Raw genomic sequence first — 16264 nt, forward strand, 5'->3', positions numbered from 1 at the left:
ACTGACCATGTAAGAAGAGCATCGGGGCACAGAAAAATTAGCTGTAGTCTCTAATTTCACAGTGGATCAACAAGGTAGGCATGTCTAATAAAATTGCTGGGTAGTGTACACAGTGTATAATACCCCAGAAACACTGCTGCACCTAGTACAGTTATCAGTACCAGACACGCTACCATGTTAGTCACAATATCTGATCAGTAGTGGTCCTAGTGTGGTCTTTTTCCACAAATTGATAGTTTACAGTCAATTAATCACCTACACAGTGCACCTGTATAGTAGGTATACATGATAAAATAGCAAATAAGAGTGATTTACATTAGGTATTAGTTTTAAAAAGGTTATGGGCAGAAGATTCACAACTTTGGCCTAAAAATAAAGCATTCTGTTAAGTGGGAATAATGCTAAAATTAGGGAGTTTCCCATAGAAATTCTGGCAGAAGTTTGAGTATATATAACCACTGTAACAAAAAAAACCCCACCATACTGCTAAAATGTGAGACTCAGCTTTACCTCATCTAGAAGTAACAGCTCAGGCAGGAAGGCGTGTAGAACATTGACATTGCCAATTCCTTTCTCCTTTAAAAAAAAAAAAAAAGAAAGAAAGAATCTCTCTGTGTGGTGGAACAATTTGACTCAGAGATGCCACAGCATACCACTGGGATGTGTAGTTTGGGAGCAAAAGAAATTTATTTCAAGGGTTACATGACACACAACGAATTTTCAGATGTTCCAAGAACAAGCAAATAAAATGCAGAAAAGTATTTTTGAAGTTTGATCCTCAACGCAGCATTTGTTTGTGTAGTAAAATTAGAAGTAGAAGGCAACAAGATTAAATGTGTGTCTGACAGATAGATAGACAGAGATACAGACAATAATTTGAGGCCAAATGAAAGAAGAAGGGGAATTTTTCAGCAGGAGCAGGAAGACGAGGAGGGGGCAGATGCATTCCATGCACAGACCAAGCAGGAAGTTTTGGAATCTCCATGGCAATCAAAGCAAAACACAGGACTTAACTGAGCCATTTTGCCAAATATTTCTGGCTGAAATCTTGGACAAAATGTATGTGCAAAGGTCAATTTCTCAAAGCCAAGGCTCTGCTTGTTTCAGTGTGTTTTGGATTACTGATGCTAATGTAGTGAAACAATGTAATAACATTAATTAACATTGTTTTTTTAAGTACAACATTTGACACAATTTTTATTACCAGATTCTGTCTGAAGCATTGATAGTTCAACTTAATATTCTATTAAACAGAAGCACACCAAGCTCTTTCACTGTGAAAGAAGGCAATTTCTCTGTAATGAATGTGGAACCACCTCTGTGATTTGCTTTTCCCTGGAAAACTACAGGAATTTTTGGTATGCATCTGGTCCATGGATTGGCACCTTGTCCAGGGTGTACCCCGCCTTGTGCCTGATGCTCCCTGGAATAGGCTCCAGGCTTCCCCGTGACCCTGAAAGGGATAAGCGGTATAGAAGTTGGATGGATGGATGGATCTGGTCCATGGCCATTCTGCAGACATTTAAAGGAAAAACTCTTGAAAAGTGCCAGAAATTAGGTTCCTCACAGTAAAGGATCACACAATATTTGCACCAAGTTGGTGAACATCTTTTTAGCAACCTCATCTAGAATGCAAAAAGAAAAGACAAAGAATATCAGAATCTTCAAACGCAATGGTTGTTAGACTGGGCATCTTAGGTCTTTAATACAACAGACAATAACTGAGTACTTTACTGAAACCAGTCAAAGCGAGAAGGTGACCTTGAAGCATGCCAAGACCACTTTGTTCTTCTCAAGTCATTCCTCAAGTGATGCTGCTTGAGTCTTCCCTTCCTGAGCTGAGTAAAGTCACACCTTTATACCACAAATAAACCCAACACCCAAGATACCTGCAAAACATTTAAGGAGTGCCACATTGCGTCTATCAACAGAAGCACAGCAGAAAACTAAGGATTTTGTGTGAAAATCAAGACATACTTTGAGCTCTTCAGAATAACCCATGGAGTAACATCTTACTCACGACACAGGTAAATGCTTCAAACATGAAGAACCGTATGCTCTTTACACATCGCAAAATCATCCATACAGACACACGTAACGCTCACCTCCTGCCTTGTGAATCAACTGTCTGAATTCCTGAGTGACTATTTCAAAAATGTGCCAAATGCATAGAGTGAAGAGCTCTTGAAAGATTAACATGACAGAAAGAAGCCAAAAAGGGAGGAAAGGTGAAACCATTCCAGACAGATTGTCATCATTAATCACTGGAGTGGTTTCAACCGTCATAAAAAAACACATGAAGTAGTGCACTCACAGTGCTGCCTGAGGGAACAGTTACAATCACTAAAATGTAATAAAATAAACCCTAACACTGTGGGCTCACTTGGTTACTAACCTCAGTTTTCCCCCTTTTGCATTGGAATGTTTGAACATTTTGCTGTATCAAGATAACATGAAGTCCCAGATATTCCTCTGTCACTCGGCTAAATATAATTTCTCATTGTGTTAAGTGCAAAATGCTTTGTTTTTACCATGACTACGCTTAGAGGGTGAGTTTTCCAGAACATGCTGAGCTCTGTTGTAGTGGGCCAGTTAAAGGAAAACTCCACCCTGAAATATGTGAAATCTGTTTATTTATGGTGTGCTTAGCAAATCTGGTGCTAATTGTTGGTTGGTGCTGTATTTTGTCATTCCTGTAAGTTAGCAGTTGTCTGCTGTGCTAACATCAAAGGGGGATATGGCTAGTGCAGTTACAATGATGTTTGATATAGGTAAAAAAAATAATTAAAAAAAAGGTCAAGCATGATGGATACAGCGCGCAGCTCCTTATTAGCTCCTCAGATATTACCTGCATTTTTAATTAAATGAACGAACTGGCTGTCTATTTTATTCAAAATATATTTAAACAATGTAATAATAATAAAGTCATTTCAATGAATGTTTATTCTTTATGTGTCAGCTCCCTTATCATGATTATGGTAGGGGGGAAATCAGCTGACTTTGCTTTGCTGTCATTTCTTAATTTGGATTTCTAAAGGACTGCCATAGATGAGTAGAACAAATTGCGACATTGGGAGGAGACTGTAAAATTACATGAGTGTGTTGTGGAGTAATTTGTTTAAATAAGCAAGCTAAGAAAGTCTTCTTTTTTTTCAACACAGCATTTGTATTATGTTTAACGTTAGTGGCTTGAAATTTAATTTTGCGTATATTATGAATATTATGAATTAAGATTCTCAATAATTAATTCACATATCAGGGAAGTATATGGAATATTAACACCATTCATCTTAAGCACTGTTATTAATACATTTTATACATATGCAATCTGTTTTAGATGCTGAACGGTTCAAATACTTTCTATTCTAATTGTGAAAATCTTCCGAACAAGTCAAGCATTTTCTTTGTTTCATGCAAACTCTCCAAAAATGTCCAGAGTCCCATCAGCAGCATGAGAGCCCCTTTGTGTGAACATTCCTGCTAAAGAAGAGCAGCATGGTGACTATAGGGGCATGGGTGCGAAGCTGGAGTGATGGGACAAATTTGCAATGCAGGTTTGCCCGCTAGCACTCAAGCAGGTGGCAGACATGTTTTCCCATAGCCAGGCTGCTTTATTCTGTGTGCAATGAAAGATACCATTCATGCCGATGAAGGGACTCAGATTAGAGACGTTTGTACAGACTTGCACTGGTTAAAAAAAACAGTCAGTGGGTCAGAGCACAACAACCCTCCTTCTTCCCCTGAGTACATATCAAGCAAGTAAAAAAAGAGAGAGAGAGAGAGAGAGAGAGAGAGAGAGAGAACCAGGCAACACAAAGGTTTTTGAAAATATATATATATTAAAGTTTTATTCAATTAATGAAATGTTAATGGCATACAAAAAATCCCATTCCAGAAGTTCACAGCAACATCTAAGTATGGGTGAACCAGTTTGAGCAAGGTGTCTACACTTGACCTTACTAGTTCTAATATTCTTATTATATAACTTATTTGTAATGCAAATCTTTGGCATTATGTTCATGTCACTAGATACTATAAAGGCATAATAATATACAAAATATATTAACATATTTTCTTTTCCAAACAGCCCTTTCTGTAAACAGTCCAAGTAGAGAGTAAAATATCATGAGTCCTCATCATCAACTACAAATCATTGGCCAGCAAATCATTTGTGTTGGAGACAGGGCAATGGAGAAAAAGTAGCATTCAGTGATAGGAAAGGACATGGTACAATACTGATTACCCATATTTCCAGTCTAGAGTGAGTATGGCTTTCCAGATTTGGAGAAATATGGGTCTACCCTTATTTTACCATCAAATCTCACACAGGCTTACTAGTCTTACTAGAAAATCACATCACACACTCACACACGCAGCCGCTTTGACCATAGAAATGCAAGTTAAGACAGTTACAAGTTTATAATACCATATCTTATCAACTACCATTTTAGCTGCATTCCATATATAAGATGTACGGTTTGTTATTATTAGTACTATAACAATCAAGGTCAAACATGGTCAAATATGAAGATGTTGATGTATGTAACCATATTATGATGTAAGTGTTCATGGTAGAACCAGCTACCGTAGCGCCGAGGAAATAAATAGACCCAGAAAGAGAATAGTAGCGTGAATGCCAGTCATTTCACACAGGCCAGAGGTCAGGCAACAGAGAGCCTTTTTCACCAAGCAGGAACATTCTGGCATGTGAGACTGTAGCTCCAGCTTGTCAGCAAAGGACAGAGGCATAAAAGAGACAAGTACGTGCCCAGCAGTCTAAGTCCACAAAAGGAGGCTTCTCATTCCACTGCTTAAAACAGGGTGAGAGATGCCCACTGGCAGCCAATTATAATAAGAACACCAACTGTAATGTTAATTTTGTCAAAGGGAGTGTCAGAGTTCAGTCAATCGGTATTTACCCAACTATTCTGGTAAATGGTGTAACACTAGGCCTGCTGGTTTACGCTATACTTGGCTTCCGGCAAACCTTATCATCCTTTTTTTGGGACATTTAATGGTCAGAATGACCAAAGTGACTGTGTGTTTTATCCAGGAATGCAGGATAGTCTTACACAGAAAGCTATACTAAGATGTTTCAGAAACACTGCCCTTGGATAATGCTTCAAGGGAAACTTGACATGACAACAACAGTTGGGTGTCAAAAACAGACATTCCAAAAAAAAGTTGTCTTAATAAAGTTGTTCCTACTCACATACAACACTCTTTAAAGAAACCTCACACACAGTTCAGCAGCAATTATCATAAATAAAAATACATGGCAAAAAAGCTCACAGATATACTGTTTTATATGTTCTTATGCCATTTCACAGCAGCCTCTTGGAGTTCTGCAGAGTCCTGTACAAGTACCTCGGATTCAGAGGTGAGCCAGGAGAGATTTCCCAGCACTGTTTGTTTTATTTTAAGAAAAGTGAGCTCAGCTCTCCTCTCTGTACTGGGCAGAAATCTGGGGTTCCTCTCTCTCTCTTGAAGCTCCTGTAGTCTGTCACAAAGCAGACTGGCTTCTCAAGCACCATTAAGATGAGATTATCTTGCTTGGCAATTCTTACTCATTTTTCACAGATTCAGACACTGTCGATCTGAACGCCTTTCACGTGTACATGAAGGAGAATCAGACTGGATTGAGTTAAAGTTCCTTTCCAAGATCTTTAGATGAGAATCTCCACCATGTCACTCTCGGCACTCTTGGCAGCGCTGACAGGAGTTTGGGTCTGAGGCTTTTGTGCGGTAGCATCTGCAAAGAGACACATGTGGAAAATGTACATTACAGTCTGATGACACTATATACATATACATATATATATATATATATATATATATATATATATATATATATACATATATATATATATATATATATATATATATATATATATCTATCTATCTCAAAAGGCTTGAGTGTATGTAATCAGAGTCTATGCTAACCAACCCCCTGTACAGTGCTCTAGAGGCTACTTTTTCACCGAATGACCAAAAATCACTCATTTTTATTAAAATTGTGTTCTGACTGAATATCAGCAAGCAGAGTATTGTCAGGTACACACCAGAGCTGGGTGAAGGTGTGTGATTGGAGGCATTTGTTGAAATGGCAGGTTCTATCTGCTCATCGCACTGGGTACTGCAGTCTCGGCTCTGGACTTTAGCAAGCGAATGAGGCGCAGAAGGCATCATCACGGCTGCCGTCTGGTCATCCGAGAGGCTCTTCCCTGCCAACACAGACGGAAAAAGGAAGCAGTTTAATTGCTGGCTCCCACACACAAGTGCTCCTCCACCCTTACACACATCTGCTCCGCTGTAGACATCCCTATCTATTCTGGCAAGTCTATTCCAGAATGGGGAGCTGAAAATGCATTCCGATTCACTAGACCAGGCCTATTTGAGGTGCATCGACGCCATCCTCTGCAGCATTATTTTGGATAAGCACATTCTTTCCAGGGCAACTTTACATAGCTGTCTACTGAAGAAGCTGCCAGTTGTCAGGATAAAAGTACATGCTGTATCATTTAGGCATTTCTAAGCCTGGCTTGCTAACCTCTGACCCGCTCACCTTTGGGCCGTGCACTGGTTGTGGTGATGGTGCTGATGGAGGGGACGGACCGGGCTGGGCGAAGACCTGTGAGTTCAGGACGATTCTGTTCCCGCTGTGAGCGCTCCTGCAGGACCTTAATCATGGCATCCTTCTCCAGAAGCTTGGCGTACAGGGCTCGGATTCTGGTGTGAACGGATTTAACAGTTATGGTCATGGACAGAAGGTTATACTTGTAACATAACCCTAAAGATGTTTGTCACTCAACTGTGAATTAATCGAAAAATACCTATTCTCCATCTCCTGATGTCTGTGATCAGATGATGGCACGACTCCATTGAAGCTGTTATTGGGTGAGTGCCGGGGAGAATGGTTAATGATGGTTGTATCCCTGCAACAAAGATGCAAAATACATTACAATCGTGCACAGAAGGTCAAAATAGTTTCCTATGAAAGCACTTTTTACTGTCACTCACCTCTGGGCAGCAGCAGTGGCTGCAGCATCCATTGCAAACTGGCGCATCGTGCTCTCCTCCAGGTACTTCTGTTCCCAGCGGGTGATGTCAGCCTCCAAAGCCAGGATGCGCTCCTCTCTCTCCCTTAGCCGCTGCTGCAAAGAGGTGACATTCAGACTGGACATGGAAGTGCTGATTGCCTGCTGGCCTTGAGACTGCCACTGAAAATGGACAAGACAAATGGTTAGTAAAAAAATCCACCCAGCCAGTTCGTCAAGTCCTAAAGATGAGTGAGGATTTACCTGCTGTGCCCTCAGGCTCTTCAGCTCCTGCTCCAGTCGGGTGCGAAGCTTCATCTCTAGAGCCTCCCTTTTCTCGCATGCGGCCTGAAGCTGGGCTAAAGCACTTTGCAGCCTCTCCACCTTCTCCACGTATGCCCTCTTCTTACGCAGCTCTTCCTCCAGCTGTCTGTTCCGGGTCTGAGCAGACACCAAAGCCTGCTCTAGCACCTCGCGACGCCGACACCACTCCTCTCCGGAAGCTCTCAAACACTGCAACTCACGCTCGAGCTGCTCCCGTTCTCGCTGATGCTCCTCATCTAAACATACAAAGAGAAAGAGACAGAGAATATGAGAGCTATTTCTATTCCATAACTGGGCCCTCTTTTTTTGGTTTGTTTAACAACACTACTAGAGATGTACTACAGAAACATTTTTGGCATGCGTCCTCTTGTTCTCAACTTGAAATGAACTGCGTCACTGTAGCAGAGACACTGAGCATAGTTGTTAAGAGGACCACAAAATGAATAGTAACACTTAAGGTCTAGGGTGTGCCTTCAGCATTCCCCAGGCCTCGGCTTCATTCTAACAGATCCTTATGTGACAACCTTCCCACAGGAGCCTGGAACAAAAGACGACTGCTTGATTTACACACGCCTGTCTGGACTGTCCTCTGACCCAGCATTCCAGAGATCCGGCAAAATTCCCAGACTACCAACTAAACTAGAATTTAGTGCACCAAATTCAGCCACCCCAATTAGCACTTAACTGAGTATTAAAAGAGAGCATTGAGAGAACAGAACCTCACCTCCACTGGCTTGTTTTTTGGGCCTGAATATGGTGGATATGATGGAAATAAAGGAAAAAACAAAAGCGCGCATTAGTTATTCAGCTCTCCACAGTACTCAAGCCCTGATTATACGACGCGAAATGCTGGACAGGAATGGAATGCAGACTTCCTCTTATCCACTTACTCACACAGGCACGTCTTTATATCCAGTGGAACTCTGGAATGCCTATGGTCATGTGGTAAACAAGTAAAAAAAAAAAAAAAGCTCCTCAAGGTCACTGGAGTATTATCGTATGCATTGCTTCAAGATATGAGAAGCTGAATCACCTCCTCTCTTGAGCTAATGGTAGATTCTGAAAATAGCTATCAGAATCTGCCCTGTTGAAAAATGTCAACACTTGCACATTAATATTTATATAAGTAGCGATGGTGCCTTTAAGACAAACATCTTAGTACTTGAGGGAATGCATTTCCATTATATAACAAACTATGGATCACTTTGAGCAGATTACTTTCCAGCCCAAGGTCCAAATTAACATTCTTGTGAAGGCACTGTAATTCACAGAGGGTCAAATCAAACAGCTTGGTCCGAGCAGAGGGGGTGAGCAACATACCAGAACATACCAGAACCCCTTCAGAGATGCCAGTGCCATCAGCAACTGAATACCTCACAGAGCATTGCACAATACCTGTTTACTCCATGCCCGTTTCTGCATTCTTTAACACCACTATGCCCAAACAAGGAAAGAAAGTGAGCCAGGTCTTGCTTAAATCTGGACTGGGTATCTTAGGCTTCCAGAGAAGGGTGATCTGGGCCTCTTCCACTGAGCTGAGGGGGTGGGAGGCATTCCAGGATCATGGAATAACCCAAAATACCTGAAAATATTTCTGGAATCCAGGCCACATTTACTGATGCTGTTAATAATGGCTGGCTCTCAATTTCTGAGAGCAGCTCTCTCAGTTGGATGAGAGCATGATCCCCCTTCTGCTGGGCCTTAGCTACCACAAATGAGCCACAACTCAACGTGCCACTATAATTTGTCACAGGAGAGCTGGCCTTTGCAGTGCTAATGGGCGCGTAATCTTGGAATGTGATTTGTCAAAACAAAAGCTTTCTCAGGAATTACAGCTATCATAAACATGTGGAGGAGTGTTGCTTGAGGAATGTTAAGGTATGTACCAGTAATGACAAAAAGCCCAAACTGCTGCTGCAGCCCAGGGTTGAACAACAAATTAAAAGAACAAATCATTTGAACTGATTTTTTACGTACTTTGTTCAGCCAGTTTGGCAAAGGCATGCTGGCTGCGGTCTTGTTCTTCCATGATTGCTCTCTGTTTATTAGCCGTTTCCAGGCGGTCTAAAATAAGACATAGACATAGTGTAAATTCACATTTGGCAGAAAACAAGTGTGCAGCCAGTGGCACAATGTAAAACAATATGTTGTAACCCTAAACAGGATTTACTGATGTCTAAGAAACACCTTCCAAACAGAACATACCCCTAAGATCTCGGTTGAAGTCATGAAGCCTCTTGATTTCACATTCAAGCTTGTTCCTCATGGTTTTCTCAAGGGTCTCTCTCTTTGCCGATCCCCTCATAAGTGTCTCATACGCTTCGGATATTCTCTGAATCTCCTGCTCCAGCTGGGAGAAGGGAAAGAAAAGAAGCCCTTAGTCAAATATGTTCTTTTTACATTTGATCACAGGACTTTGTAGCCTGAATAAGATTAAATGAAACTCTTTATGTGTTACACCTAAAGGTAATTGAACTGAGATCACTGAGAATGAGAGACAGGGAAATAAGTGCTCAGCTCCTATGCATTCCGTTTTCCTACAAGTGAATCACTCTCAGGTACTTTGGGGACTGGGAATTGAATTAACATTCCAGAAAGAGCACTTATGGATCCCAGGTGTTTGCACACTCATCTCTACTGCATGACAAGGCAAGTCAAAGGAACAAAGGAGCAGGATACATTAAAGACATGCCATTCATTGTACATGTATTACATGTACCATTGAGACCAATCCCATATACAGAACAAAACTGCTGCTTTGCTTTGGTTGCTTTACAAACACAGCAAAAAAGACAGAGGCTTCCATGTGGGGTCATGCTTTGGGGGTGAAAGTGAAAGAGGCCATTCAGTCTGGGAATCCACAGCTGTGAGTTTCAGCCGGTCAGCTGCAGGCTCCCCAGAATCCCCTCTGCAGTCACAGGGACACCGGGATGAGCTCAGACATCTGCTCCAACCAGCAGACAAAAGAAACTAAGAACAGCTCACTAAAGCCCCTCCTTTGTGTTCAGTTTATGGCCTATTGATCCAGAGGAGCAAGGTCTGCTCTATAGAATCTGCATGATTATAGACAACCCACTTTTGGGACAACAGCAAAATAGTAGCTAACGTAAATTACTTTCTTCTCCATTGATTTACCATGACATTCTCACATATGGTACTGGCATTATCATATTACAAGAAAATGCTGGGAATTTCAGTCATGAGCAAATTCATTATGCCTTTGGATATTAAACAAAACTCTAGAATATAATCACTCTGTTACTGAGAATGAAGGTGTTTTAAAGTCAAATTAAATGAGAAGAGTCTCCTTCACTGGACACATTGCTAAAGAGCTCATCTCTATGGAACACTTGGTCGCTTCCATTAACACACTGACTTCTTTTATCTAACCCTTTGTTAGCAGAAAACTGAACAAAACCCAGCAATAATATGTGTCACAAAGTTGGCAATGATAATAACAATAAATAATACTAAGTTCCATTTATATAGCAATTTCCCAACACTCAAAGTCGCTGCACAAAAACCTAGTAAAAAAGATTATTTGGAAGAAGAAAGGGAAATGTTTTATGAGAAAATGTATGTTTAAAGATGCCATGTTATAACCTAAACCAAGGAATTACTTTTTGCAGTCTTGCTGCTTTCTCACTGTAACTCTCCACTTCCCTCTTCAGCCTCTCATTTTCTTTAATCAGCTGTTCCATTTGAAGATTGGGAGCAGGGATACTGTAGCCTCCGACAATGACCTCCTGGCCAGCAGAGGTCAGTGTAGGTAGGGTGTTTTGTCGAGCCACCTGTGTTTGGGCCTGAACGTACCTAGTAGAAACACAGAGGCAGATCTGATTAATTGCTGATGAATACATTGTGAAATGTGCAGTATTGTAGGGTGGCTGAATGCTTTAACATTTACCTGTGATGCTGAGAGTGGAAAGCAGGAGGCTCCCTGTAATAGAGTCCATTCTCCTGAGAATGGCTCAGCATATATCCAGGGGCTTTGAGCATAAACGGGTACTCAGGGGGTGGCCCACGGTGATCTGACCCTTCATGCACACCAGCAACAGCACTACTGGACAGCTGGGGATAGCTGTGTGACGAGCTCATAGGCACCTGATCATGGGCCCCATTCCTCTCCAGCGACAGCTGCATGAGGCGCTCGCTCAGTGATCGAGCATGCTCCCGTTTAAGATCCCACATGTTCTGGTCCTGTGGGAGACCCGAATCTGGGCTAAGCATCTCTGGACCGGTCTGCTGAAGGCCCCTCTGGGCAGCCAAATATTGTGAGTGAGCCTTGGCCTCCTCGTAGGTGGGCAACTCCTCTGTGTGGAGCTGGTAGAGATGGCACGCTGAGCTCTCGGAGTGCTGGTAGTCACCCTGGTGCTCTTGTCCTTGTGGCTCCTGACGCATGGACGTCTGGAGGAAGTGCGACTCCTCCTGTGTGAGGCTTTCCAGAGATGAACGTGGGCTCCCAGCACCTCCACCACTACCGCTGCTACCGCCACGAAGAGCTTGTTGCTGGATGGCCAGAAGAGCGCGTGTGTCCGTAGGGTTCCCGTAGCGCAGCTGCTCCTGGATGAGCCGGTGCAGCACCGTGCCTGACGACTCCTCTGCAGTTCTCATCTCAGTCAATTTGTTGCACAATAATAAAAAAAGTTACACTTTGTGTATAAGTAATTCCCTCTTTTGCCTGGTCAATCTGGAATTGTATAGGAAAAACATCTAGTTATCCCTACCCAATGAATTAAACAGTTTGCACGGTGTAAAGAAAATATCTACAACAACATAAAATGTATTTTATATCCCATGATCCTATTATGTAAAAATTCAAAAAAAAAATTTGAAAATATCCAGCAGACAGTTGGACCTCAGGACATTACTGGAGAGTGAGTAACATTTCTGCACCAGTCATTGCGTCAGTTGTTTCCTGCTGCAAACGTATGCGAATTCTTTTCCATTGCCTCACCTTCTCCTATCACCCCTGGGTTAATGTGGAAAAAAGTCACTAATTGGAGAAAAAAGTCTAATGGTAATAAATAAAATAAAAAAAACGCTTTATAATGATAATCCAGAGGCTGCAGAATACACAAACAAATTCGTCACTTTGACTCCTATTTGAATGCCATTAGACTACAACTTACATTCTAAAGAGAACATTAGGAAAATACATAAGTGGTACCAGTGAACATCAGGGGGAAAATCCCTTAGGAATAACTTCAAGTAGTTTCCACTTTTATTCAGCAAGGCTTATGAATCATTAATAACACAAACAGCAAGAAGTTTATCCAGATGTTGCACTACAGCCTCTGCAATTGGTTTATTCTGAAACATTAGTAACTATAACGCTGAAGTTAAATTCAGTAGTAAGATCACACGCTTTGGCTTTTGTGAAGCAACACAAACATGAAAACTATCTGCTGGAGTTAACAAATAAACCAAAAAAACACACCTTTAAACTCACCGAAATCACAGTCGCATCAAAATAGACTTGAGGACGGCGTTATAACTCGTAATTCTGCTGAAGAATATAATCCTAAAAGAAGAGTATATACTTCCATTGGTGTTTCCCCATTGAGCTCCTCCGCTAGAGTGAGGCACGCGGAGTTGCGCCACTAATAAAGCGCGAGGCGCGATTGTTCGCCGCGTCTGGAATGTTTGGAATGCAGAGCTGCGCGCGCCCCCACCGGTCCAACACGCGGCCACGGGAGCGCGGAGAGGAGGGGGGAGGGGCGGAGCGCGCGCACAAAGCGACCTACTGCAAATCTGCACTTACAACCTTCCCTGGGTAGGCAATAATAATAATAATAATAATAATAATAATAATAATAATAATAATAATAGTCATTATCATCATCATCATAATAGTAGTAGTAGTAATAATAATAATAATAATAACAATCATAATAATAATCATAATAATAGTAGTAGTAGTAGTAGTAACAACAACAATAATAATCATCATCACATTAATAATAATAAACAAATAATGGAATAAACATGGCCAGAATTGCTGTAGTATAAGGCGATTGTGTGTTTATTGATTTTAAATTTCATTTAAAGTCTGTTTCCTAATTTTCAATTTTCTCTCTGCTCACAGCAAGTGGAAAACAGAAAAGAAAAGCTCACTGGCTGTACATAGGTACATAGGCCTATGTAAAATAACTGTGAAATGGTTTAAGACGTAATACACATGAAGTGCTCCTGATTAAACGCTTATCCTCTGCTGTGTTTTCATGCTCTGTTTCAGTGTCCTTTACCCTAATGACCACTACTTCTTATGTTCAATACCTAAAATATGTCACAGTTGGTGGACATACAGTCACAACCAGCTTTTCTTTTCTTGTTTTGCTGTGCTGTTGGAAATGCCCCTATGAAAGGAAATGGACAGACTTTAAATGGCTGCAAGAATTTAGAAATCAGTGAATGCACATGTAACTTCTTCTCACAGGTTAAACTCAGTCAGTAAGATTTCTTTCCACGCTCCTATTGTTACTAGGGAGCTGAAATATAATGGCCACTGAACCAGACTCCAGAACTGGAAATGGAAGCATGACTTCTGTGGTGACCTGATAAAGAATAGATTTTAAGCTCTTCTGTTTGCTGGTGAATATTTAAATCCTGCCCCATGCCATAGTGTGATTCCTGAGTGTCTTTGTGGACAGTGAGGGAGGAGAGTGTGTATGTACGTGTGTGTGTGTGTGTGTGTGTGTGTGTGTGTAGTGTGCATGTTTGAGGCATGCTGCCTGCCAGCTGTCCATAGAGCGAAATAGCCCACCCCCTTAATAAGCTTTCAGAGAGACGCATTGTTATCCCCAAGGCAGACATTACAGCGAGAGGTCTACCATCTGCTCCTGAACGGTCCATCCCCCCATTACACCCCGATACGATCCCCCATTACACCCTTACACACACACGCGCACAGCTCCATCATTCACATATATGCGCATATGTACTAGGGAAAAGCCTGATAAAATGCATATATACACCACCATTTATGTAAGCTCTTTCTCTTAGTGTCTTTGTTACCGAATTAGCTTTGTAATGGTTGATGAATCTCATCTCATCTCAGTTATACAGAACATGCCTGAGGGACAGTGAACTGTACCAACAACCACACGACACAAGCAGGTTCAAATACTGAATGAAAGCACATGGTTTGTGCACAGCAGCTATGTAGAAAGTTCTCACTTGTTCTTGTGTACAGTCAGTTTCCTGAACATGTAGATGCACACTGGTCTATGGATCTGTTTCCAGTGAGCATGCAAAGCTTGACTATATCCCACCTCGAACATAAACATCTCACAGGAAAAAGGGGGTGAATTCATGTAGCAGGTTGAAAATGAAGCAAGAATAAAGGTGATATCTGTGTTTTTAAGAGCTGTTGGATGTAATGAATGGTTACAATATAATAATAATAATCAGAAATAGCCCTATAAACACACTTGTGGTGGGTTGTTGAGTGTTAGCCAATGCTCAAAAGAAGCCATTTTCAAATTGTTCTACGAAGGTGGTATCAGTAATGTGTCAGTAAATGTATCAGTAAACACATTAAAGTGTGTGTTCAGAGGCAAACACATACCATCCAATTTTACAGTGTTTTGAATTACACTTGTCCACATGTTAATGATTAACCATGAGTAAGTGTGAATCACTGCACAAGCCTGTGAAATGATCCAATCCTCACAGTGTCTCTAATCTATCTGGCATTTAAAATCTTTACTGGACTTAAATTCCATTTCTTCAGTACTTGAGCAGCTGCCTGGTAATGATGATGATGATGATGGTGCTCTCACTTGCTGTAGAAACTGACTATATTTCTATAATGGTAATGTGCTAAGAAATATGAACAGTGATGCAGAAGATATCGTTTGTCCAGCAAAGATAGGTCAGAGGTGAGAGAAAGATGGACCTGACTGCCTCGACCTTGACTCTCTTTGTCTTCCTCCACAGGGAGGAAATGGCTGCATTCCACACATTAGCATGCGCAAAGGGGGCCGGCGTGTCGGCTATTATGGCCAGGAAAAGCGGGGGTGAGGAGGGGCGCCCACATTTTCTACTTAATTAGGCTTTTCTCGACAAACAACACCTCTGCACACTTGAATGCCTGAGCTGCCACATGTACACCACACAATAGCAGCAATGTGTGTGTGTGTGTGTGTGTGTGTATGTGTGTGTGTGTGTGTGTGTGTGTGTGTGTGTGTGTCCATATTCATATGGGACAGAGAATACATTACATAACAACAGGATTTACTCCTTTTTGTAAGCATTAAATTATACACAATGGATAGCATTTGCATAAAAATCATGCACATTCAGTCTAAAATTGTACTCAGTTAATATAGTCATTAATACTTTCTACCATCTGTCTAAGATGTATTTGAAAAGAATTCATATTCCATTAGCCGAAAGAGAACAAAAATATATAATTTTATAGATATATATTGATTATACTGTAGATGTTATATTAATAGTTTGTGTAGATCATCCCTAATAGTAATTTGTTTTAAGAATTAGCTATTTGTTATACAAAACATCTTGGTGAGAGAACATTGTAAGAAATTCCCCTCTCATTTCTGTGCACATACTTTCTTTTTCACAGTATGTCACAGTGCAGTAGTTGGCCAGCGATCTGTTGTGCCCAATTGTAAGCCTTTAAAGATGTAGATAAGCACATTTACCAGTTATATAACACAATACTGGAATCAAGTGTGGCTTTTATGGTCATGTTCAAATGATAAACACATTCCTGTAACAAATGAGCAGGGAATAAAACATAAGATTAATCAGTACCAGTTGTCGTATTAAAAAAAAGATTTCTAATGCTTACTTTTTATGCAATGTACATGAAGCATTTCATTTAACAGTAATATTATTGTTATTATTATTATTATTATTATTATTATTATTATTAT

At 40.9% G+C, this 16264-nt stretch overlaps 1 protein-coding gene across 2 annotated transcripts; it reads right to left on the reverse strand.

Moving 5' to 3' along the window:
- Positions 1 to 3819: 3819 nt before the first annotated feature.
- Positions 3820 to 13012, reverse strand: amotl2a (angiomotin like 2a). 2 transcript variants are annotated; one of them, XM_053636783.1, is made up of 11 exons: positions 12802 to 13012; positions 11269 to 12051; positions 10982 to 11174; positions 9567 to 9711; positions 9339 to 9425; positions 7302 to 7597; positions 7021 to 7220; positions 6834 to 6935; positions 6566 to 6729; positions 6063 to 6224; positions 3820 to 5752 (listed from the first exon to the last, which is right to left on the reverse strand). In XM_053636783.1, exons 2-11 carry the CDS (start codon positions 11973 to 11975, stop codon positions 5667 to 5669), a joined length of 2142 nt encoding a protein of 713 aa, XP_053492758.1. In that variant the 5' UTR covers positions 11976 to 12051; positions 12802 to 13012; the 3' UTR covers positions 3820 to 5666. The 2 variants fall into 2 exon arrangements, with proteins under 2 accessions (XP_053492758.1, XP_053492757.1); XM_053636782.1 differs by having other exon boundaries at positions 12814 to 13011.
- Positions 13013 to 16264: the final 3252 nt, after the last annotated feature.

Source organism: Ictalurus furcatus, chromosome 11, assembly GCF_023375685.1.
Source record: "Ictalurus furcatus strain D&B chromosome 11, Billie_1.0, whole genome shotgun sequence".
In the NCBI taxonomy this organism is placed as follows: domain Eukaryota; kingdom Metazoa; phylum Chordata; class Actinopteri; order Siluriformes; family Ictaluridae; genus Ictalurus; species Ictalurus furcatus.